The sequence below is a fragment of the Heloderma suspectum genome, chromosome 4, assembly GCF_057233095.1.
Source record: "Heloderma suspectum isolate Gila_16-S chromosome 4, 16-S_ref, whole genome shotgun sequence".
Taxonomy (NCBI): domain Eukaryota; kingdom Metazoa; phylum Chordata; class Lepidosauria; order Squamata; family Helodermatidae; genus Heloderma; species Heloderma suspectum.
Genome location: NC_139461.1, coordinates 244,861,615 through 244,887,040, shown reverse-complemented (window position 1 = coordinate 244,887,040; position 25,426 = coordinate 244,861,615). Strand labels below are relative to the sequence as shown.

General features: G+C 42.8%; 1 protein-coding gene across 3 annotated transcripts in view; it reads right to left on the bottom strand.

The window, feature by feature from the left end:
• BLTP3A (bridge-like lipid transfer protein family member 3A) overlaps positions 1-25,426 on the bottom strand; it is a 72,366-nt gene that overhangs the window by 17,060 nt on the left and 29,880 nt on the right. For all 3 annotated transcript variants that reach the window (XM_084853031.1, XM_084853033.1, XM_084853034.1), the window contains 11 exons: positions 22,381-22,570; positions 21,840-21,980; positions 20,753-20,923; positions 18,646-18,817; positions 15,185-15,271; positions 13,667-13,837; positions 10,941-11,095; positions 10,134-10,275; positions 5,740-5,933; positions 3,105-4,654; positions 2,060-2,256 (listed from right to left, as the gene is read on the bottom strand). In XM_084853031.1, the coding sequence (XP_084709157.1) occupies positions 2,060-2,256; positions 3,105-4,654; positions 5,740-5,933; positions 10,134-10,275; positions 10,941-11,095; positions 13,667-13,837; positions 15,185-15,271; positions 18,646-18,817; positions 20,753-20,923; positions 21,840-21,980; positions 22,381-22,570 (3,170 nt within the window). The remainder of the gene's footprint in view (positions 1-2,059; positions 2,257-3,104; positions 4,655-5,739; positions 5,934-10,133; positions 10,276-10,940; positions 11,096-13,666; positions 13,838-15,184; positions 15,272-18,645; positions 18,818-20,752; positions 20,924-21,839; positions 21,981-22,380; positions 22,571-25,426) is intronic.

The following is a 25,426-nucleotide window of genomic DNA, read 5'->3' as shown; positions in this document are numbered from 1 at the left end:
CTAGGTTGGCAGAAGCTAGGACTGAAGACGGGAGCTCACTCTGTCACGCAGCACTCGGGTCTCGAACTGCTGACCTGTCGACCTTCCAGTCTGCAGTTCAGCATCTTAACCACTAAGCCACCACGGCCCTACTTCTTCATATAGCGCATAGTTAAACTATGGAATTCCCTAACACAGGATGCAGTAATGGGCACCAATTTGGATGGCTTTAAAAGGGGCTTGCACAAATTCCTGGAGGAACAGGCTATCAATGGCTACTGGTCTTGATGGCTATGTGCTCCCTGCAGTACCAGAGGCAGTGAGCCTATGTACACGAGTTGATAGGGAACATGGGTGGGAGTGTACTGTTGTGCTCATGCCCTGCTTGTGGGTTCCTGGGCAACAGCTGGTTCGTCACTGTGTGAACAGAATGCAAGCATCAAAACAACAGTGAAAAATTCCAGTGTGTATTTCTCCTGAAAGAGTATGAATGGTTGCCCTGATAACTTTTGCCAAACTATGCAGGGCTTTGAATTAATGCATTTAAATAATTCAGCCTACTAAACAGGCTTGTAATTTATTACCACTATTGTACTAATGGGAGGAGAGAACAGTTAAGAGAAAACAAAAGAGGTTAGCAGAAACACCATGTCTATCTTTCCACAGGTCAGTGTTTCAGCTATCTCGCTCCTATTTCATACTGCTTTTTTTATAATTATTTTTATTGAGTTTTAATCACAAGTTTTCAATGTAATTACTGAGTATATAAAACTAGTGCAACTTTTTCAACTAACAAAACACAAACTTTACATAGGAAATCTAGTTATAGTTAACAAGAATCACAGCTATTTCATATTTCTTGTGTAAGGTCACTAGGACTACTCAGATGATCATCAAAATCAATAAAACAGAAAAAATGTAAAATGAAAGAGAAACCTCCCCACCAGTAACCTAAATCAGAACTGAAAGATAGTGCCCAAAACTAACTGTTTAGCAGAGAAGGCACTAGGGGCTGGATTCAATTCCTCCCTAAAAACTTTACCATCCAGATAACTGGAAAGAACACCCATCATCATGAATACCTTATTTCATGATAATCACGCACTGGAAGAGGAGGGTTCCTGTAACAGAAATAGGCCTCTGCAATAGAGAAGCCTTAAATGTGGTTGTTGAACATATCACAGATACAAAAAGCTACACATAAATATTTCAAAACCTGTGCATTAGGGAATGCTTTGCTTCAGTCCTTTACATGTGGAAATAGTCTTTATTATAAAAATAGATAGTCTCCCAACTTCTGGGGAAAAATATCACTCAAGATCTGCAATCAAAGATTTACAGTAATCAGTCAATTAAGATGTGAAATTCAGCCACCCTTCATCCCAGCTGATTTGACTTCCTTCCTAACAGTTCACAGCCCTAGATTCTGCATGATGTTTCCCACTGGCCCTCTTTCTCATTGATCCGCTGTTCTCCAGCTCACTCGCTCTTCCACCGCTTTCCCTCAAGCCCCTGCTATTTAGATCTACTGGATCCTAGCATCCCCTTTCAGGTTCACTACCTCTTCACTCTTAGTTCACTTCCTCTCTCCCTTGTTTTGCTTATTAACCCTCAGCTTCACAGCCTACGAAACACCCTTCTCTCATCTGCCAAAAGCACACAGCTCCTCCTATCCCTAAACCCTCTGTGTTTTGCCCAGCAAACAATGATCATTAATTTCTCACAGAAGGTGTCTTAAGGGTCAATGCAATCACTGACATTTCCCCCTAGCAATTAGAATGTTCAAACTTTTCATGACATCACAGCAGCTGAGCCAATGGCTAGAAGGTTTGCAGATAGGTGGCAGCCATTTTTAGATTTCTCGCTCTCTCAGATTGTGAATGACTCACAATGAGTGTCAAAGGCTACTTTTCACTTCACTGTTCCACTGGGGTGAGCTTTAATTTATTATTCATTGTGATCTGCTTGTGCTTCTTATACTTTGACAACATTTGTATCACTTTCTCATGCCAACAAGGTGTATTATAATTTACTTGATGAATTTATAATGGGAGAGGAAATATAAGCTAGTTCTTATTACCAGAATCCATAAGCATCACAAAACCATCGCTACCATCACTGTCCACCGACAGTCTGTCTTCAGGACAACTGCCATCTAGTGAGCTGGTATCAAAGGAATGTTGGGAGGCAGTCCTCTTCATGGTGAAGAAATGCATTCGTCCGCTACTACTTCCCACTGGAGTCAGTGTCCCCTCCTCAGCCTTTGGTGCAGGATCCCTACCAACAAGCATAGATCAAAGCAGACTGTGTGTCAAAAATCATAGTTATAATTGTAAAATGCCCATCATATTGTGGGAGGGCCTGTGTATTGCAGGAAGTGTATGCATATGCTGAGTTTTTGGGTACTCTGCACACAGAAACACACTGCAGTTCCCACCACCACCCCTGCTTCCCTCTGCCTGAAAGCTAGACTATTCCTTCTTACGGGTGACAGGTCACATTTCCCCCCTCACTGCAACCTTGTACATTATCCCCAGGTGCAGCAATTTATTAACAACTGCTCACTTATATGGGAACAAGGAGCACTACAGGACACCAGTGTCCAAGAGACTAAACCTTTCCCTTGCTTCAGTGACCGTAGTGTCTTGGATGAGGGCCAGGTTTTGTCCCTTCTCAACTGTATCCCAAATGGCTACATGTATATTTTATCTCACAGAATTCGATGGGAGCCACTAAGAACTGAGCCATTCCCTTCCTCATAGGCCACCTGCAATCGTCTGCATATCCCTGCCCAGGATTCTGAGGCCTACATGGTTCTGCAGGCAAATGTGCAACAGTTGATGACTTCCTACCTTGGGAGCGAGTGTACTTTGGAATGAAAAAATGGCAGAGACATGGGGACCTTTGAGTTCAACACACAGCAAAATAAGATTGGTTTAACTAGCATTTAATCCACTTTCCATAAAACAATTTCCAACACTGAAAAGAAAACTCAGTGTGAAAAACGTGAGGTAAAGGCAAACTTTCTATGGCCTAGAGAGCAGAGATTACAATAAATGAATACTACAGCCAACTTCATCCCCAGTTATGATGCTGTTACACAGATGGTTAAAATAATCACTCACTTGGTTTGGGGATGGAGCAGCATTTTCTGCATAGTGGAAGCCATCTTTTCCCTGCTGAAGCTGAAAGCATCCTTTGTCATTGACATGGCTTCTTTGGTGAGGTCCATGGTCACATTCAAGGCTTCCTTGGTGGCGCCCTTTGTTATATGCAATGCACTAGATAATTCCATCTCCATGTTATTCAGAGGGATCAGCTGTTCTTGCCCATTAACTGAGAGTTGCATACCACCTAAAGGATCTACAGTGGAAGACGGGCTGGAAGAAAGGACTTGAGGAGTCTGGAAAAGGTTGCCAAGCTCACTGTGTCTCTCTGCACCAAGGATTTCTTCGGCTTCGTGTGCTTCTTCTATAGGGCCTCTTTCCCCAGTGGTTTGGCTGTGAAACCCTTCTTTTGCCAGGGATCCATCACTCTGGGATTTCAGCATTCCATCCTGTAATGCAGTCACAGACATATCTGGGTTCTCAATTCCACTATCATCTAGTACTTTTGTGGGGCTGCTATCTTCCTTCTCTGAACTAGAATCTGATTTCAGCTCCCTGCCTTCAGCAGCCAGTCCCTCCCTGCTGTCTGAAGGGGAGAGTTCAGATTCTATTAGACTTGTAGCATCCGAGTCCACAGATCTAGGTTCCAATGTAGAAACTGGAGTAGGATGCATTAGCAAGGCCACCTCTGTGCTGTTGAACATGATGCCCATACAAGTCGTTATGGAATCGAGAGGGGACCCAATCATTTCCCGAGTGTCTTGGGTTAATTGTTCTTGAAAAGTCTGTATGACTTCCTTCATCCGAAGTAGCATTAAATACTGGTAGTGGTTGAGTCGCACCTTCACATGTGCGCTTGAATACAGAAGAACATGGATATCAGCAGATACTTCCGCATCTTCATCATTTCCTTCACCATTAACACCATAGTTGCCTTCTTCCAAGACTTCCTTTGCCTCTGGGGTGCGGTAGATGCTTTTCAAGTCCTGCTCAGTTTTTGATCTTTGGCAGAACTGCTCCTCTGTAGAAAGGTCCTGATGTTTGGCATGGTTACTAAAGCTGGTGGAAGACTTAATTTTAACCGGTGAGGCAGATGAGACCTGCAACACTGATGTCTGGGCTTCCTCCCATCTCTTTGGGAGGCAAGCCCACACACAAAGCGGGAACGGGTAGATAAAGTTCAGGGTTTTGCTTTTTGAGCTTTTGGTCCCCTCAAAGTCCAGGGAGATCTGGGTGAAATTAACAGACCAAAGGTCTTCCAAAGCGGAGGACCTGCCAGTGGGATGGTGAAAGTCTGAATGTTTCTGGGCTTTGGTGTCTACCTGGTATGCATGACGTAAGAAGAGGGTGTGAAGGAGACTGAAGTTGTCCTGAAATTTGGGAAACTGGGTGTAGCTAGAGTGGAAGAATTCTGAAGCAGCAAACCTACGGAACAGATTCTGGAGGGCCAAACAGCTGCAGTGAGGAGCATGCCTTGTGTTGGTAGCTGTCATTTCTGATGTGCAAATCGACAGACCCTGGGGACGGTCTCGGTGATCAATTACTTTCTTCTCTACTGGGATGTTTAGCTGTAACATTAAGGGAGAATTGGGGGGGGGGGACATAAAAAGGACCTATATAGACAAAACAATGCACTATATCCTTGGCCTGAAATAAAAATAGTTACCACTTATTTGCGTACTTTAGTTTTTATGTAAGAAACACGTTATAGCACGTTGCTAATTCATGCCCTCCCAGCCATGTGATAGTAGGATATTAATATTAATAATGAGGAACTAAGACTAACAGGTTGTGATTTACCTAAGGCCACACAACAATTTCATGTCTGAGTCTGATCAAGGATCCCTAAGTTCAACACCCCATCCAACAAGACAACAATAGTTTACAGTATAGTATAGGAAATATACTAGTGATTGGTAGTATAATCTTACTATAGCTGATGAGAAGGCTCTGGACTGATATACCTGGAAACCAAGTACTTTTTATAATTCAAAGAGCTTTCTCTAAGCAATGATTTAGGAGAAACTGGCCTTCAGAGAATCCTGTTTACAAATCTCTTATCTGGCTTTGAATCAATTTACACTGATAGCACTGGAATTACTACTACTATTAGTAGCATTAAAAGCCTAATTAGACACCCCCCAGGCATATCCAATAATCAGAAGTAGTAATTAAAACAATAAGCCAATTAAAACAGTATCAACTCATGAAGAACCAAAAGCTGCTGAAATAAAAATGGGTTTGCATCTCCTCTAAAAGCCAAACAGGCTTCCCTCTAGAGGGTTTTCCACAGTCTAGGTGCCATATCTAAAAAGGCACCCTCTTTTCATGCCCACCCACCATACGTCTGACAGTGGGGGGACACAAAGAAGGCCCCCAGTTGTTGATATACTGTAACTGAAATAATAATAATGCTAGACATTCTGATTACTGAACCATTCAATATCTTCCCCTTAAACTAGGAGCTTTTTTGATTTGCACCAATATGGTACTGGAGGAAGCTGTCAACCTTCCACAAGTTGCATGAAGAAAGATCAGGAGCAGAATGATAATTTCTGAAAAAGCAGAGGTTCTGTGTGCTCCCTCTCCCCTGCCACAAATCTCAAAAGTCCAATTTTGCCTTGTACAAGTCAGAAGAGAAAACAAAAAATACCTTCAGCATAAAACCATCCAGTCTGACATCAATGTGCTCATCCTGCTTGCCAGAGTTCTCCAGCTTGTATATAGCTTTGAATTGCTGTAGGCTGCGATAGAGATCAAGGCAGAACAAATTCACCCAAAGCACGCTCACCGTGTCCAAAGTGCAAATCAATCCATTCAGCTGCAGGTACAAGTTTGGACATGGGACTGGCAAGGAGGAAAAAAGTGCAAGTTAGCATTCCATTGATTTGGGCAAATTAGGAAAAGGGGTAAAATACGGTGCTTTAGAACTGCATCTCTGAAACAACCACCTAACATCTAGCTCAGTATTCTGCGTCCAACAGCAACCAATGTTGAAACACCTTGGACAGTTTCATAAGAGAGTTACTATTTTCATGTTTATATCCATCAGAGAGGTTCTTGTCATCTCTGAGAATATTAATCATCTTGACTACTTCTTGTAATTAGTTCCTTTCTTGAAGCCAGCTATATTATTGGCTTTCAGCAATATAGACTACATGTCAATCATGTACTGTGTGAAGTACCTGTCTGTTTGTTTGAAACTTCATTCATTTCATAACATACTTTTTAGGCCTTCAGTTATAAAAAAAAATAAAAATCCTCTTCCCTTGAGCTGAAACAGCCCTGCAACTTCTATGAATTCGTCATAGAAAACAGAACCCGGGGGTGTCTCCACGAGAAATTTACTGCAAGTTGGCTGTGTTTAGAGGTCATTAGGGGCACATAACATCATGGCCATCCTGCAGCCATCCCAAAGATTTTTGCAGAAAACCCAGTTTTTCTGAGACTACTTTTAGTCTGATTGTTTTCCTTTAATCGGCTTGTCTGCACTTCTGTTGCAGTGTATACCAACCCTCCACATTTACTTCAGCATGATAGCCCTGCCCCGGGCTATGTCTTTCACCTGGCCATGACCTCACTGACCCCAGTCAAGGGGTGTTCGCCTCCCTGTGTTTCCCTGATGATTCCTCCATTTTGCAGCTGGCCATTCAGGAGTTCTGAGCTACCTCATGGTATTTACTTTGCCTTGCCTACCACTAACCTCGGGCGGCCGTTGCCCCAAAAGTATAGGTGTGCTCTGCTTGGCAGTCTCTACGTTTTCAAAATATCCCCTTAAATCAATGCTGCATAAAAGCACAAAGTTGAAATAGCACATTGCCATTACATCGCAAACTCAAAAGTAAGCACTGCAGTTTCACCAACCACAGCCACTTAGCGGGGAGTGGAGTTATTTACAAGTGAGGTATGGGGTGGGTGGACAGAGTAAAAAAAGGTGGGGAGACCAATAAGTGAGGCTTGTTTCCCACCCCATTTTCCCCCATGTGTGCACTTTTGCCTATTGGTTCCAACCCCCCCTCTTCTCCTTCCCCCTGCTTGCAATGAGAAGTTACCGCAAGAAACTGATAAAGCAGAAGTAATTTTATATAACATAGAAACTACACAACATCAAAGAACATCAAAGAACATCAAAGGCACACTTGGAAGAAACTGATTATCTAGACCCATTTCAGTCGGGCTTCAGCCCTGGGCATGGGACAGAAACAGCCTTGGTCGCCTTGGTAGATGATATGAGGAGGGCTCTGGATAGGGGTGAATGCTCCTTCCTTGTTCTCCTCGACCTCTCAGCGGCTTTCGATACCGTTGACCACGGTATCCTCCTGGACCGCCTGGAGGGGTTGGGCATTGGGGACACCGTATTGCGATGGTTCCGGTCCTTCCTCTCCAGAAGGTACCAGAGGGTAGCACTGGGAGAGGAGGTTTCGGACCCGTGGCCACTCACTTGTGGGGTACCACAGGGTTCCATCCTCTCCCCGATGCTATTTAACATCTATGTGAAGCCGCTGGGGGCTATCATCAGGAGGTTTGGGGTGCTGTGTCATCAATATGCGGATGACACGCAGCTCTACCTCTCATTTAAATCTTCACCAAGGTTGGCCGTAGAATCCCTGTCCAAATGTCTGGAGACGGTGAGTGGCTGGATGGGGAGGAATAGGCTGAAGCTGAACCCTGACAAGACCGAGGTACTTTTGGTGGGAGACAAGAGGTGGCTGGGGGATGTTGACCTGGTGTTGAATGGGGTACGGCTACCCTTGAAAGACCAGGTCTGCAGCCTGGGGGTCATTTTGGACCCCCAGCTGTCCATGGAGGCTCAGGTGTCAGCTGTGAGCTGGACAGCGCTGTATCAACTCCATCTGATATGGCGGCTGCGCCCCTTCCTTCCCGACCATCTGCTCCCATAGGTAGCACATGCCTTGGTCTCCTCTCATCTAGACTACTGTAATGCGCTCTACGTGGGGTTACCCTTGAAGACGGTTCGGAAACTGCAGCTGGTACAGAACGCGGCGGCTCGCCTGATTAAAGGCAGCCGCCGGCGAGATCAGATCACTCCAGTGCTGAAGGAGTTGCACTGGTTACCAGTTGTTTTCCGGGCCAAATTCAAGGTGTTGGTTTTGACCTTTAAAACCCTATATGGTTGCGGCCCAGCCTATCTTAAGGAGCGCCTCCAGCAGCACCAGACAGGCCGCTTAACAAGATCAGCCTCGGATGGCCTTCTCTCTGTCCCATCAGCCAGGACAGCTAGACTGGTGGGGACGAGGGAGAGGGCCTTTTCTGTGGTGGCCCCCACTCTGTGGAACTCCCTCCCTAGGGAACTCCGTCATGCCCCCTCTTTAATGAGCTTCCGTCATGCATTAAAAACGTTGTTGTTCAGGCAGGCATTTGGGGTGGGTTAGGGTATTTTAGAAAAGGTTTTTATTGCAGAATTTTATTGTTTTAAACTGTTTTTATTGTATGTTGTACATCGCCCAGAGTGGCTGGGTGACCAGCCAGATGGGCGATTAATAAATTTAATAATAAATAAATAAATAAATAAATAAAGAAGCACAACATCGCTATAACGATCTAAAGAGCACTGGAGAAGCAAAAGAGCGCTTTAGGGCGAATTACTAAAGTTAGCCTTTAACCCTTTCACTGTAGGACAGTGAGATTTATTTCCTACTTCTGAGTAAACATGCACAGAAGGGGGGACATATTATAGATTGAAAGCAGGATACCTAAAGTGAGTGAGTGTCCCCACTACTGCGGTAACATGAGGGGTCGCTGCTGCGCATTTAGTCCTGTCGCTATTGCAGTTTAAGAGGGAAAATAAATTTTTAAAAATTGGGTGGGGAGGGTCGGACATAGGGTGGGGAGGGTGGGGGCACCAACAGACATACTGGTCAGAGAAAGCAGAAGCGGGAGAACAAAGTGAGAGTGGGAGGGAACAAGCTCTCTAAATGATGACAATGGACAAGACTCCACCCAGTAGCCCCCCAAACAATTTGCAGTAAACTGCCGTGTGACCTGCTGAGAGCCCCAGGCTAGCTTTGGGATAATCCGGATTTTCAAGCCCCGTGTGTCCCCAGACAGAGCAGATTCGACTCTAGTAAAAAGCACAGCAAAGTGGAGAGCGAACTAAACCCATTGCCATGGAGATTCCCCCAGCATAGGGCTATGCAGACAGGGGGTGCTGAAGTTCTCAGTGGCTCCCATATAGTTCTAGAAGACAAAGTAAACGGGATATCATGTGGCGCAGCGAGCAGATAACACGTTTAACTTGTACCCAGATTATGTCCCTAACTGCATGTCTTTATTTTCTCCCACATATAAATGGATGCCATTCATTCCTGTGGTGAAAAGTAAAGCATTATACTTGGGGACAACAGTAAAAGTAACACCTGTCCACTACCCCAACACCAAGTGACCTAGCCATCACAGATAGGAACCCTATAGAAGAAGCCACGCCCCTACTCTCCTTCCTGAAGGCACGATGAGGGCTGCAGAGAAGCAGGGTAATATATTCCGATGTTCACACACAGAAGCTAGGTTGAAGAGGGGAGTGAAGGAATGGAGGCAGTGCGGAAGCAATGGTTTCATCCTTTTGATCTCCATCCTGAGTATAATTTCTGGGTTGGAAGGAATGGTGACAATTCCTTACTTCATTTTCAGGGCCTCAAAGCCATGTTTGGTGCAGGTAAACAGGGGGCAGGTCCAGGGTTAGAAAAGTATGCCTAGCCCTCCTGCTTCGCTCCAACCACTGTAACGTCTTCAGTGATACACAAAAGGGTGGGGAATGGGGATGGAGAAGCAGAGGGGCGGGAACGGAAGCAGTAAGTGAGGGTGAAGAGTGAGATCCAGATGGCAGCAGTTCTAGATCGAAACTTTCTGGCCCTCCACCCACCCACCCACCCCAGTGTCACAAACAGAAGTTGTCATCATCTGAAGTCCCCCTAAAATTTCATGAAATGAGGCAGGGTGATTGCACAATAAACGCCCTGTCTGGAAACACCCATAGTGGTTGAGAGCTGATTAGAGAAATAGACTCCTGAAGAGATGTAGAATGTTTACCTGGAAAATCTGGATTGTCTGGGAAGTAGTACTCAGTGAACTCTATATGAATAGCTGAGGTTTGGTCAGGAAGATTCAGCGATTTCCTCCTACATGAAAGCAGTGTTGACGGTTTCTTACTATTCTGTCCGGCTGTAGAAACCTGAAAAACAATGAGTTGTAGGTATTCACTCAGAACAAGAAACAGTCTAAATGTAGTAATAAGGCAGTCTAAATGTAGAAGACTGTGATTCTGTTTGTTCTTATGGCATCCAAACATTGATAAGCTACCTCAATCTAGGAACTGAAAAATGAACTCTGAAGAAGAAAAGCACTCAACAACAAAAAGTGATTCCTACTATTGTCCAGTTAAGAGACTCTTGCTATCTTATGACTTAGTAATCATCTACTTGGTTCTATAGAAAAAATGCCAGAATATGTAATAACATAGCCACATGTTTAAAATATTCACCAAGAGACCTACTTTCAGTCATAAAACATTTGTGGTGAGATTAAGATCAAATTTAAAAAGGAATGAAAGACACAAGCATGTCTTTGGCATTTGTACTTTAAGAAGTAGAAATACGTTGAGCAGGTATTTATTGTTTTGGCTCACAAGACAGGAAGAATAAGCAAGTGACAATGTGGCAGCAGGTACCCTGTAAACAACAAAATCCAGAGTTTTGCCTTTTGTTCTCATAATAAAAGATCATCCTCAACATAATTGGATGTAACTGCATTTACACAGCAGGGCAATGGAAATGGGATTTAGATACTGGGAGCTGTCCATGTGATTCTCACCTCTGCCTGTGACATATAGAATTTTACCTGATGAATATCCAAATCATCAACTCGGACAACCACACAGCTGGATCGGAGTCTCTTCCACATAGGCCGCTGGAGTCCAAACAAGGTAGGAGGTGGTGTGCTCACCTGGGGTATCCCCTTCTCTGGGGAGTTTTTTGGAGAACTAGAAAGAGAATCTTAAAGAAATTTTTAATAATCAGAACAGATAAAATTATATTCCTCATCCATTGAATATTAAACTTTACATGTACAATTCTGTATTGATATGGAACACTGGATTCAAAGTGGATAATTCTGCATGGAAGAAATGTATTTCTTGGAAACCCTGCCCCCCTAACTCCTGAAACATGGGCACTGCTTGTGAAAAGTCAATTTTCAGATGACACACCATGGCTTGTCACCCACAACAAACCGCAGCACCCACCAGGTTCCATATCCAAGTCCTGCTTTGGGATTGTTGTGTTGTGTGAGCTCGGTGAGTGTGAACTCTAAAACAGACCATGGGTTATGTGAGAGTTGTTTAACCCTCAAATAACCCACGCTTGCTGGGTGTGCATGACAGAACAGCCCCCAAGTGGGGGTTGCAAATTTCAAATTTTGAAAGGTGCTGTATCCTCACTGTGGGTTAAATAACCCACGGTGGTCTGTCATGTCGTTCAAACAGCCCCAATGGCAGGGGACCAACAGCTATTATTTGTGGTTGTCACCAGTCTCTCCCCTCAGGGCCAGCCATACAGCAGACAAAGGCAAGAATTGGTGTCTGAATGGTGCACCACATTTTTTTTAACTGTTAGCTCTAATGAGCTGGGGAGGGTGACATCTTGTCTCTGCTTCAGGCAGCAAAATATCTTGGGTCAGCACTGCCTCCCCTCCTGTCTTTGACACATGCTAGAAATTCAGAGCAGCAGGGTCTTTGTTCTCACTTTGCACTGGGCTTTGTAGAAGGAAAAAAGTGAGTTCTTCACACTACTTTCTACTTCCCCTATGATTCCTCAGGTACCAAGAAAACCCTAATTTCCATTAGGTCGTCTGGAGTAACTCCCAATTATCACACAATGAATTGCACCAACACCTCCCACACCTATTTTTCACATAAGAATGCCCCAATAATAATTTTCAGGCATGAGATGAGTGTCAATATACCCTCTGCTCAGAACCCCTTCAACACCCAGTCCCAGAAAAAGGCGTGTCAGATTGGAAAGCACTTTCTGCCCTAATAAGCCTTAAACAAAAGCAAGTGTTGTGGGTTATGAAACATGTTTATTTTTACATATATCCTGCTAATTCTTCCTTTTCTTAAGGTGGCTGATGAGACAGAACTGAACCCCAAACCTCCACCACCCTTCCATGACTGCTATTTCAGATATTTGCTTTTTATCAAAAGTTTATTAATTATACAATGTATACGTAAGAAAGGGAAGGTGATTTCCTGAAATGGCCTTCTTCCACTCACTGCAGATTGTCCTCTCCTCTTCCTCTGCAAATTGCTTCCATTTGCCCAAGTGCTCTTGGTTGAGAGGGAAGGAGGTGAACCTTGCAAAGGCAGCAGGCCCCACTTCCCCTCACATGCCTCTCTCACATCCTCAAGCAGTGGGATTTCTGGCTGGTGCGCGTGACAGCCAGCAAGTGGGCTCAGTTAAAGCTCAAGGTGGCTGCCTTGCTGGGACAGCAGTTAGAGCACTGAAAAAGGAGGCAGTTGTGTTGGTGGCAGCAACTCAAACTTTCCAGGAACTAGTGCAACTGCAACGTACAAGCTCCTATTTTTCCCAAGATCATATGATGTGCTCCATGGGCCCAGCAACCTAAAACAAATGCCTTGAATTAAGAAGGGGGGAGAGGTGGGGAGGGCAGAAGGAAGTAGGATGTAAGCAATAGTGGTATGGCCCTGGACAGTTTTCATCCCAGGCTCCCACTTGTATTGCCTCTTATTAGGCTGGCCCTAGGTTTATTTTATTAATTGTTGCTTTTACATTCTGCCTTTTCCTCCAAGGAACCCAAGGTGGTGTACATGTTCCTCCTCCTCTCCATTTTATCCTCACAACCCTGTGAGGCAGATTAGGCTGTCAGTGATTGGCCCAAAGTCAACCAGTGAACTTCAAGGCCAAGTGGGGACTTGAACCTGGGTCTTCCCAGTCCCAGTCGAGCGCTGTGGCTGTATGTGGCAATGTACCCCTCCCCACAGTTCTCTTTGATGGTCACAGTGGGTGGAAGGAGGGATGGTACTGACCTGGCAAGTGAATATGTAGAGCTCAAATCAATGGTAAAGGAGAGGCTTTCTCCTTTCCATTTAGCATGTAGTTGCAAAAAGTCAACTGTTCCAACAAATATGCATTATGGGAGATTCCAGGGTTTAGCTCTGATGAGCCCAAACTCTTAAGTACCAGAATCATCTCCATTTACAGTTTGGAACAAAGGGAACTCTACCTACTGCATCACAGGCCATGATACTTTGTAGTACAAATGTGTAGCACAAAAATGCATATGCAGAATTAAAGATAGTAATACAATGTGGGCATTATTTCTAGTGGTATCTTCGTTTTATCGTGCCCTGTTTTCGCTATCCCTAACTTTCATAGTGTTTAACTTGACATGAGTTATTCTGACCCAAGGCAAAGTGGAGGCTTCTACAGCAGTCTACCGAACAGAGGTTTACCCATATGGTGAGTGTTGCCATGAATTCTCAAAGCCCTCTGGAAGTTAGTGAATTCCTGATTAAGTGAGCATGGAATGTACATCATATGTATTACCTGGCCTCTTTTTGAAGGGAGATTCTCTTCCTGCAGTTTTGGAGAAGGCGGAGCTAATTTCTTCACCATGTTTTCCCATCTTGTTTTGGAATTCATCCACCAGTTGTTTTGCCCACTGCTCCCGGGTCTCCATAGCATCACAGTACCGCACCCAGTGTTTGCAGCTGTCTCCTGAATAGAACAGTGGCTTTATACTGGCAACATCACTCTCTCAGCTCCTTCTCAGTCATCCATTCTTTAAATGCTCTCCTCTAATTTGGACCACCTTTCTCAAACAAGCCAAGCTAAATATTATTTTTCTTGTTAAATGCACAGCTAAGTTTTCAGATAGGAGAGTTTGCCTATGTATGATATTCTCCTTTTGGTACCACCCATCTCATAGCTGAACAAATCTTGTCACTTGGGTTTCAAACCAGAAATATTTTCTAAGTTATTCCTGCATTTCTGCTCCTCGCTGCATCTTATGTACATTTGTTATTAATATGTTGAGCTCAATCCTGTTGTCTTCCCTTGATGGTGACCTCCTGTTGTGGGAAAGTCTGTTTGTCCAACTCTGGATGCACTACATTCTGTCCATTGTTATCATGATTGCTATGGGAAATGTTTTTGCACAATTGTCAGAGTTACTTAGTGGTTATTGTCACTAGCAAAAAGCAACATCACCCTCCCCCCCACATTATGAGATCTTTTATATTTTAACTCTAAATAATTATATAAATACATAAGTAAATACATATCCTTGATAGCTGTGTGCTCCAGATAGTGCAACCTCAGCACTGGGCCATGCGTTCAGCCCTACTTTAAAAAAAATACATATCCTCAGCCAGAAAGGCTATTCCTTTCCACACATCTCCTTTGTGCACCTTCACTCTTCCCCCTACCCAGTCCACTTTGTGGGGACAGAATATTGTTGGTACAGGATCCGAGCTTACTGGAGTATCACACTAACAATATTACACCATCTTTAGTCATTAAAGTAGACCATCTTTAGTAATTAAAATTTAATGTATTTAATTTTCTTGTAAACAGCTCAGAGATATTTTTAAATAAAGTCTGCAGTATATAAATACATTAAATAAATAAATAGCCATTCTTATGTTACTAAATCTGTTTCAGTCATAAATAAGACTCATAGGCTGGGTGTGGATGATCAGTGGGGAAAACAACGCAGCTTTGGTTGTTGCCCCATCCCTGCGTTTCCCTGTCACGCAACCAGGATTACCCTAATTACCCATGCCGCATCGCAGGTTGCTGTGTTGCCTGATCCTGGCATGTGGCACGGCCATCATAACTTTTCACCCACCCTACAATCCATGACTTGCAGTAGGGGTTGTAGGGTAGGTGAAAAGTCACCACGGCCATGCCGCACTGGGTTCAGATGACACAGCAACCTGTGTTACAGCAGGGGTGATTAGGGTAGTCCTGGTCACACAATTGGCACGTGCAGGGGTGGGGGAAGCAGCCAACGCCACATTGTTTCCCCCGCTAATCATCTGGACACCCCCATAATGTCCTTACCTGCCCAGTGGAAAGGGTAATAGTCGAAGGCCATCCTCCTAAATGTTAATTGCATTGCACCTCCCATTATTCCATGTTTGGAAGAACCTATGGTAAAACAGAGTAAGGAAGGTCAAAACATGGCTGCTATATACATGCTCTTACTGAGGAGAATCAGAACTGAACTATGTAGATGGGCATTCATCTCAATAGTCATTTTTTTAAAATATAAACTCTCAAGGGATTCTTAAAAAAAAATTAACTGGAACCAAAAGTCTTATTCATTTAAGAGTACTGGTCATGTAGTGTCAAAAAGCAATGTGTTCTAATATCTGTGTTTTGGAATGGAAAAGTTTAAATTAGGACAAAACACATTGGTAAATGTCTCCACTGACTTGCACAAATAGGGAAAAAGCTGCACCCCTGAAAATAGGGGTTGAGGAGCAAAGGCCCACCACCCAGCAAAGACCCTATTGCCCCAAGGGACTTTGCTGGGGCTGGGCCTTTGCCCCTCCCCAGCTCTTTTCAGGGGTGAAGCTTTCCTTTTCCCCCATAAAAAATTAATGGTGTCAGCAATTTTTTTAAATCATTTTTTAAAAATTAGTGCTATAATGCTCTTGCATTTTGTTTTTTAAAAATATAGCTGGAAAAGGATTTTAGAGCTAATTAAAAGTAATTTTTAAAGAAAAAATAAACAAGACGATAAAATAATATGAAATGGAAAGACACTAGTGAAGGAGTGCTGAGTGGTGATAGGTTCACCTGCCCAATACTTCGCTCACACATCAAAACTTTAAAAGGGGGTTAGACAAATTCCTGGAGGAAAAGGCGATCAGTGGCTACTAGTCTTGATGGCTATGTGCTACCCCCAGTACCAGAGGCAGTGAGCCTATGTACACCAGTTGCTGGGGAACATGGGTGGGAGGGTGCTGTTGCACTCATGCCCTGCTTGTACGTTCCTGGTCGACAGCCTGGTGTGAACAGAATGCTGGACTAGATGGACCTTTGGTCTGATCCAGCACGGCTATTCTTATGTTCTTAACTCCGCCCCTTTAAAAAGATGGAAGAGGTGGGCTACAGTTGTCTGTCTACATCTGCGGAGATTGCACTACAGAACTGAGGGGAAAACACAGAAGGACAATGATTGACTGAGTGATGCTGTTGTGTGGATGTCCCATACAAACCAAATGAATGAAACGCAGCAATTCCACACTAAATGCCTAATGTGGAAGTACCTCCTTTTTAGGCTTCTTAATTATCCATGGGGAAAAAACTGAAAATACCAGGCAATATTTGCCACTTGCAATCTTGAACAATTGTAATGAGTAAATTGATATCATTTTCATTTATTTATACATATTTATTTCTTCCTCCCTCCTCTTTGATCCAAAATGGGAAACTCCAAGTGGCTAATGATGCAATATAATCATATATTTAAATAACAATAAAACATAAGGATGCTACATCAACAGCTTTCCAGTGGAAATTCATAGATCTAAGTATGCCTGTTTAAACAGAATCTCTTCACCTGTTTTCCGAAAGAAGGACAGAGTCACATGCTAGTAGGGCATTTTAACTGCTTGGTACATAGTATTCTGTTAGAGCAGAGTACAGTTCTCTAAAGGGGTGAATAACCTCTACACATACACGATACAGTAAAGTGTTTTTTGAAGCCTTTGGTAAGGAAGAGAACTGGAAGACGGAAGAATCATCCCGTTGGATCCAGATTAATGCTGAATCAACTGCACTGGTGGAAGTGGACTTCCCCAGACCCTCTTTCTCACAGCAGTCCCTCCAGCCCCCTGAAAATGCTACAGACAGAGCTGTGGTGTGTGTGTGTGCGGGAGGAATCCCACAAAATCTGGCAGCTCTCCCTCTCATAGAAGGCAGATCCTGGATCCAACCCATTGTATGTTGTATTACTATATTTTACTGTAAATCATCTTGGGAAAGCTTTTTGAAGGGCATGGTACAAGTATACAAAATGAAATAAAAGAATTCTCTCTTAGTCTCATGAAAATCTAATCTGTTGTCACTGGTCCTGACAACACAACACTTCAACATGCATACACAAACACACACACACACACACTGCAGTTAATATACTGAGGCTCTAATGCCACAGGATAGAGAGATATTAATTTCTCAAACATGCACACAGCTTCAAGTAATGAAGCTGCTGGGAAATATACACTCTAATTGTGAGAAACAAAACAAAGAAAACTAATTGGAAGAAGGCTCAAGAAACAACAGGGAAAAGAACTCACTACATCTGTTAGATATATTGTTCTAATAATAAAGAGGCTGTCAACGATGTAGAGAGAAGGGATACACAGTAACAACAGCAACCACTACAGATGATGAGCAATCACACAGGAATAAGATTAAAACTATGAAGAACAAAATCCAGAATGAGCAGGAAAAATCAACAAGATGGTTCCCCCATGGAGGCAAAAACCCAATTGCTTCAAGAGTTTAAAAACGAGAAAAGTATCACCAGAAAACATAGTGAAAGTTCTTCCAAGGGCTAATCAGGATAAATTACTTAGCTGAATTACTCCAGATTTTCTTAGAGTTCCAAAGACATTAGGGACCAAAGAAATTCAGAAGGGCCCCAAGTTCTTTTCAGTAAGATCAACTGAAACCATCCCAGAATCTGTTCTGTTTGCTTATCTTAACCATTTTTCATCTTCCACCAATGACCTCAGAAAACCAAACCAGTCTGGTTACTTCAGCTCAAAAGGAACCTCAGGGTGGAGTTATACATTACCTTGGCAAATACAGATTTCCAAACCTGCATTTCCTAAGAACACAGAAACAAGGGCAGGGCATTCATTTTAAAAGGAGAATAAGTGCTTAATTTCCCCCCATCCTGGTATACTTATGGCTTCAAAGCCCAACTAAGGGGGGTGAGAAATGATTAAAAATGATCTGGGGGAGGGCTTCTGCAGTGGAGAATCAGTGGTTAGAGGAAGGGTTAAGCACCCTGTCCACCCACCATTTTCCTCTGAAAGTACTTCTGACTTCCACATTTGCCTTATGAGAAAAACACAGGGTTGTGAACCTCGTGTTTTCCTCATGTGTAGTTCTACCCTTAGTATTTAGCACACATACTCCTGTGCTGTGACACATTAAAACTGAGCCACATAATTAATTTCTCAGTCATAAAAGCCAAGTACAATTGCATGGTGATGCCCATAAGAAGTCCCTCATCATCTAGTTTTTATTTAGACTTGTATCCTGCTTTTTGACCAGACTCCCCAAAGGGGCTCACAATATTCATAAAGTATCATTGTAAAACTTAACACTTAAAAAATTAAAATCCCCAAACGAACTCATGAGAAAAGGGTAAGGGGATGCGGGGAGAGAAAGAGAAGGAAACAGAATGAAAAATGGAATTCTGGAATTCTGAAAAACAACAAACACTACCATACAAAACCAATTCTTTCCCAGCCTCCCAATCTCAGTTTAGGATTGGGTACCTGTCTCTCGAGTGTGGCTGTCATCACAGATGTGAAGGTCCAGACGGGAAATTAGAAGGTGATAGGAAGACTCTTTCATGTCATGTTTCTCAAAGTACTGGCTGATCGCTTTGTGGCTGCTCCCAAATGACTGGGACCAGGACTGTTGAGCACTTGGAGCAGGAGGTGTGATCTATAACACAGAGAAAGAAATTAAACCTAGATAGATCCATATCAAACCAAAAGGACACATTGGATTTATATTTTATGTGGGAGATGAGAGATGACAGTAAAATACCCCAAATGCTGCTGTTCATACTGGGGCGGGGGGTGGGGGGAGGCTTTGAGAAGCATGAATAGACTGCAATGTGAAGATGATTCAACAGAGAGTCAGACTGGAAATTCGGGATCTTGGGGTATTGTTGTAGTTCTACTGTATCATCATATCTGTATCTTCATTTGTATTATGGAAAATATGGTTAATGTGACTCACCCACTTTGAAAAAAAGTGTTTTGAGACTATGGTTGAAGCAAAATGGATTAAGCCAAAGAACCATGAGTGAAAGGAAAATAACTGCTAGTGCTGTTCCTCGAACACTTGTGCAAGAGGTTGCACAAACGTTTATGTAGTGCAATGATAGGTTACGTTCTGCTTGTGCAATAGGATGCACAAGCAGAAGAATATCTTTGGATTTATGTTCACTTTTCTAGTGCAACACATCCTTTCTGCGAGCAGAAACCTTCCACATACAAAAAAGCACCTCCAAATTCAATTCATTGGGTAGCTACCAGAGTAGCTCTTAGCAGAGTTCTGCTCATGGTGGAGGAAGGGGCAGGGAAGCAATCTTCATGATTCCTCCTTCCCCCTGCAGAACCTATGCCTCCAGATAGGGTACTCTGGAGGGCTGAGGAAGTGGCATGAGAAGAAAATATAGGGGGCTGCAGGCGGAAGAGGAATCAGCAAAAATTGCCTCTTTGCACAATTCCTCTAGCAAGCAGCCTCCACTAGGTTATGATGAATTCTGTGAATGGAAGGAACCCTTCCATTCACAGAGCAGGTAATCTGCGTCCAACCCACTGTGTCTGTCATTATGCAAGCCCCTATGAACCACTTCTCTGAATTTCATCTGTCTGAATACTAAGCTACCACCTCTGAACCTCTTTCCACCTGTGAAAACAATATTTTCTCTTCATGTATTTTCTATCACATTACAATTACTTAGCCAAAATTCTGTAGGAAGTCAGTTTGAAAGATACTACAGAAAATAAAATCGTATCATATTAATTGCAGAGTACATATGCTATCTTGGCATCAAGTTAATATGATTTTTATAAGATACTTAAGGCACAATCCTATGGCCACTAGACAGCAGCTAGACTGTCTAGGTTGGTTGGTTTCCAGGAACCAACCTCGGAGCCCACATTGCAAGGTTGGTTCCCGAAGAACCGCCTCCCCGCCCCTCCCCCGCTGCCTCGTGGGCGGCATGGAATGTCCCCAGGCTCCGTGCTCATAAGAGCAGTGCAGAGCAGGGCAAAAGGGGGTTTCCTGGGGCGGGGAGTGTGGAAGTGCTGGTATGACACTTCCTATGCGTCATTTGGCCTCCCCTGACCCAGCTCCAAGGTCCCACAGCTAGATAGCTGAAATCGGCCGTCTAGCCACAAATGCAGGGCCTCCACAAATGCTGGAGCGCTCCATCCACCTTGAATTGGATAGGCAGTCGCCTCCAAGTTTGGAGGCAGCTGCCTATCGCGATAGGATTGCTCCCTGTGTGCAATTTAATTAGTGATTTAAACAGAGAAAACAGAAGAAGTAAAGGGGGAGAGCAATGCATTAAAGCAGTGGAAGGATAGTATCTACTTCATATGAAAAATCATTTGCAAGGCAACTGAAGAACAAAAGTTAAGATAGATGCATGATTATGAAAAGAGATGCTAACACTGTCCAGTGAGCAGCCTATCTGTTGCATTCCTTCCTAAGGTGGCAACAATTCTGTGGTGGCCGCTACATGAAGACCAAATAATAATAATCCAACAGAGGCAGAACATATTACATCTACTACACTTCTTCACAGTTTTTGCTGAGCTGCCATTATACAACTTAAGAGGCATGTGTATAAGGTCTGCTTACCTGGACAGGTTCAAGAGCCAAACTTTTCCTCTGCTGGGCTGATTTCTCCATGGCTTCACTCAAGGACTCTGCATACTTCATCATTGCCTTCAGCTGAGAGTCAGTCAGTACCCACAGCAAATCGTCAAGGAGGAACATGAGCTTAGATGCCACCACGTTGCAATCCTTTGTCTGTCCCATAAACAAACAGAAAAATATTAGCACAAAGAAATGGCCCAAAAGCATTTACTCCCACTACTATTAGGAGTAAAGTCAGGAGTATCACAAATATGGTTAAATGGGTTTCTGTGGACAGCAGATGTGAACAAATTTGGGAGGAAGGCAATTCCTTTGGATAACTGGGTAATTCTTAGATAATTTGGTGGGAGTTATACTTTTCACGATGCTTAAGCTTATGATTTATCACTTTTATCTGAATAAAGAGGAACAAGCTACACTGTTAAACATAATAGTGCTTTAAAATGAAAACACTGTGTTACTTTTTAGCATTCATTGTGGCAATTTGTAGATGATCAAGGTGCCCTAAGCATGTGAACGAAGAATAAAATATTTCTAGAAGATGTTTGGTATTTGCACAGCCATGGACTACACTAGTGTCCAAAAGCGGGCCTGCAAGGCAGAACCTGGAGAACATGACAGAAACGTCATGAACTGAGCTTTTAGTTTCAAATCTAATGTAAAAAACAACCACATAAGGACAGTTTCCACTAAATACTTACAAAGCAGAGGTGGTCCTGCAAGAAATCACAAGTGTGATTTCTGCTCTGAGCACATCTCCTAGCTCCTGACCCTCTGCTTCAACACACCTATTGCCCACTCTAATGTTCTATGAATCCTCAACCCACGCTAGCTTGAGATAAAACTCATGGAACACCACCTCAAAACCCCCTTAAATTCTAAGGACATAAAATGTAATTTGAAGAATTTATTCCAATTACAGAATGTGGATTTTCTAGTTTTAGAATTTGGATTTCATAAGCAAATAATTTCAGATCAATGACGAGTAGAAGACCTAAGTGTACTACAAGAGTGTTATCTGAACTAGGTTTTCCATCCAACCACATTTTTCAGCAGATAATATACTCACTTTTCTCTTAAGAGATATTTGGATTCTGCCCTGGTTGGTAATAAGTCTTAGGGGAGTGGTAATAGGTTCTTGGTCTCCATTTTCTGTAGCATCTGCTTCTATCCGAAGAGTTTGCCAGGTGAGTTCTTTAAAGGTTAAAACCTACCCAGAGGGAAAAGAGAGGCACAAAGAGAAAAAAAGGAAAGATTCTGAACTTCCAAACATGGAGATAATTTACTGTAGCAAACTACTGGTTAGAAAACAGACTTTACTAAAATAGGAAGAAATATTGAATGTTTGGACTCTAGTAGGAAAAAAACAATAGAACTCTCAGCACCACACTTAGTTTCAAAATGTGGCAAACATTAATAATAGAGCACCGACTCACAGCTACTTTGGTCATAGCAAAAGACAGTGCAGAGACCAGGAAATGGTTCACTGAGCATCCACACTGTAACTCCACAAGAATGTGCTCAGCATTTAGTCAAGATACCAAATCAACAAATCCTTGCAGGTCTACTGAAGAGACCCTAAATAAAAGGTCATCTGCTTGTGGTCTTACCTCTCTCCTATGTGAATCAGTGATACGGGTAAAGCGCAGATCACTTTGCTGCCAGTTAGGGTTGACACTGTACCCTTGAAGCTGCCACAGTTCAAAAGAAGCATGGAAGGCCTTGGAGTGGATCTTGATCGTAATGGAATTGACAACAATAAACATACCCTCCACTACCTTCTCAGCAAAGCCATATTCACTGTAGGGAGGGAAATAGCCTTTAATAGAGCAGAAAGCTTCAGCTCAGCCTGATCAGAATAGCATGTAACTATATATGTGGCAGGTTTACACTAAGCATCATAGAACAGGCATTAAATCCAGCAGATACTCAAGCTGGAGGTGAACTCCATGGTTATAGCTCCAACACTGTTTCCGCATCAAGTACATATTAGATTTCTCCCCACCCATCGATAATATGAAATTATATAGGATCAGCATATTTGAACATATTGGCTCAAATCCAACATCACAAAAGCAGAGGTTCACTCGTGCAATGGGATTTACCCTTGCTCTCCACCCACCCACCCTGCATGCCTGCCAAATCTGTTCCAAAGGATCCCCAAACCCTCTGGAACAGATTTGGGGGGGGAGGGTGCACAGGGCAGCTGCAGGGGGGAGGGGGGAAATAATTCCAACAGCAGCTTCCATTTTGTTGACAGACCATCAGGATTGGATACAACCCAATTAATATTAATTGAGCTTGAAATGTCTATAAGCACTGCTGATTTGATGCTTCGCTACTAATAAAGGTGAGCAGTTCATCTCTCTCTCTCTCTCTGAAACATTAAAAATGTCCCCACACAGAGATAAAGTACTGAATAGAGAGTATTGTAAAATCCTAGAGCTGGAAGGACAAAATATTCAACCAGAGTGGTAAGGGAGGATCTTCTATACCTCAGCTATGTAAAGACTGACTCGCATAATCCAGAACAAAACATGTCAGAGATTGGAAGCAAACAATGTGAATCACACCTAAAGTGCCTGAAGATAAAACGGCTCTAAAAAACTACATCAGGTGAGCTAAGCCACACGCTACAAGGAAAGGTAAATTATTATGATAGTTTAATTGGCAAGTCTGCTTTGAATATTCAGGAGTTTACTAGCTATTGTATATGGATTTTTTCTTTAGGTTAAGTTTACTGGTGAATAAGATACATGATCTTCCCTTAAGTGTGTGCCCTGATTTGGTGGTTCAAGTTCTCTAGATTTATCTCATTAAGTTTATATGCTCTACAGGCACTTTGGATGTTAGGGAATCCTGGTACACCCTACTCAGTGCTTAAAATATATTATATTTTGGTTTTATTCTAGAATGCATTTTTCCAGTATATTAATTAAACTGCTGGTATGGTTTGGGTGTGCCATATCTTGCTCAGTGCAGGTGGCTAGATTATTTAAGTCCCATTAAATTCTATAATTCTATAACTAACAAAAATAGAGTATTAGAGGTATACATCTTGCCACACAACAAACAAATCTTGTTACATTGCAAAAGCATTTTCAAAGTCACGTCCAGCAGTGAATCCAGAAAAGCTACAGCATATATAATGTTGTTGCATCTGCAAAGATTATATGAGAATATATTAGGGATGTGAAGAGCTGGAATAAAATGGGGAAAACATTTTTCCCCTTTCCCCAAAAAACCTTCACATCTTTAAGTATAATTATATTATATCTTTTATGTTATATTTCAATATCATAACATGAAGGGACATGGGATCTTCTTGAGAAAAGAAGACTGAGGGGAGATATGATAGCACTCTTCAAGTACTTGAAAGGTTGTCACAGAGAGGAAGGCCAGGATCTCTTCTCGATCATCCCAGAATGCAGGACATGGAATCATGGGCAAGTTACAGGAAGCCAGATTCCACCTGAACATCAGGAAAAACTTCTTGACTGTTACAGCAATACGACAATGGAACCAATTACCTAGGGAGGTAGTGGGCTCTCCCACACTGGAGGCATTCAAGATGAGGCTGGACAGCCATCTGTCAGGGATGTACTGACTTGGATTCCTGCATTAAGCAGGGGGTTGGACTCGATGGTCTTATAGGCCCCTTCCAACCTGACTATTCTATGATTCTTTTCTACTACTTTTTTCCATTCATGTCCCAACATCCAAGCCCAGCAACAACCTATTACCTATTTCAGCCTTCCCCAACCTGGTGCCCTGCAGACATGCTGGACTGCAACTCCCATCATTTGTAGTCAGCACGGCCATGCTTTCAGCCCTATTTATTCAGTAAGTCCCACTGCTCCCCAAAGCCCTCCTGACCTTTTGTAATGGTCTCCTTACTTCTAATTAATGTTACAAGAAGAGGCCTTTCCAAACTCTTCCTGTAAAGCAAGTTACATCCTGAAATAGGCTCTTGCTGAACATCCCAACCAAAATGTTTGTCTTTGAATTACTGCAGTTCTCCCCAAGATGGTGCACTCCAGCATCCCCAAGGCAGCATGGTCAATGGCCATGCTGGCTGGGGTTGCTTGGAGTTATAGACTATCACATCTGGAGGGCACCTAATGTCAGGAGTAAAATGCCCAGTGTTTTTGAAGTATAGGCTAATTATCCCATAATGATCTCCAGAAAGTTACACAATCAACATATGCTAAACTAAGTACTTTCATTGGTTACTTATTCTGTCATGATGTGAGCCGTCTCAGATTTCTAGAAGCAGTCATTGCAAATATTTACAAAGAAAGGGTAGAAAGAACCCATTAGAAGCCTCATGTATTTAACACTAAAATAAATAATCAATTGAATCCAGAAATTATTCTAGCAAAATTTGGGTTAACCTGATGGAGAGATGTAATTTTCTTTCTTTTTTTTAATGGCAAAATACAGGGAGGAAGGGGTATACTTGTTAGGGTCTGGAAAGAACAGCAGACAAAATGGACATGGAGTTACTATTTGCAAAGACAGTGAATCTTCAGGGTAACTAACTAAAGGACCAAACTACATGTGAAATTGAATTGTAGTTTTTCGCTGTTTTTCTTTTTACAAAATGCAGCCAAGGAGGCTGCTATTCTGGGTAGAAGAGGAGGGGAACATTAACCC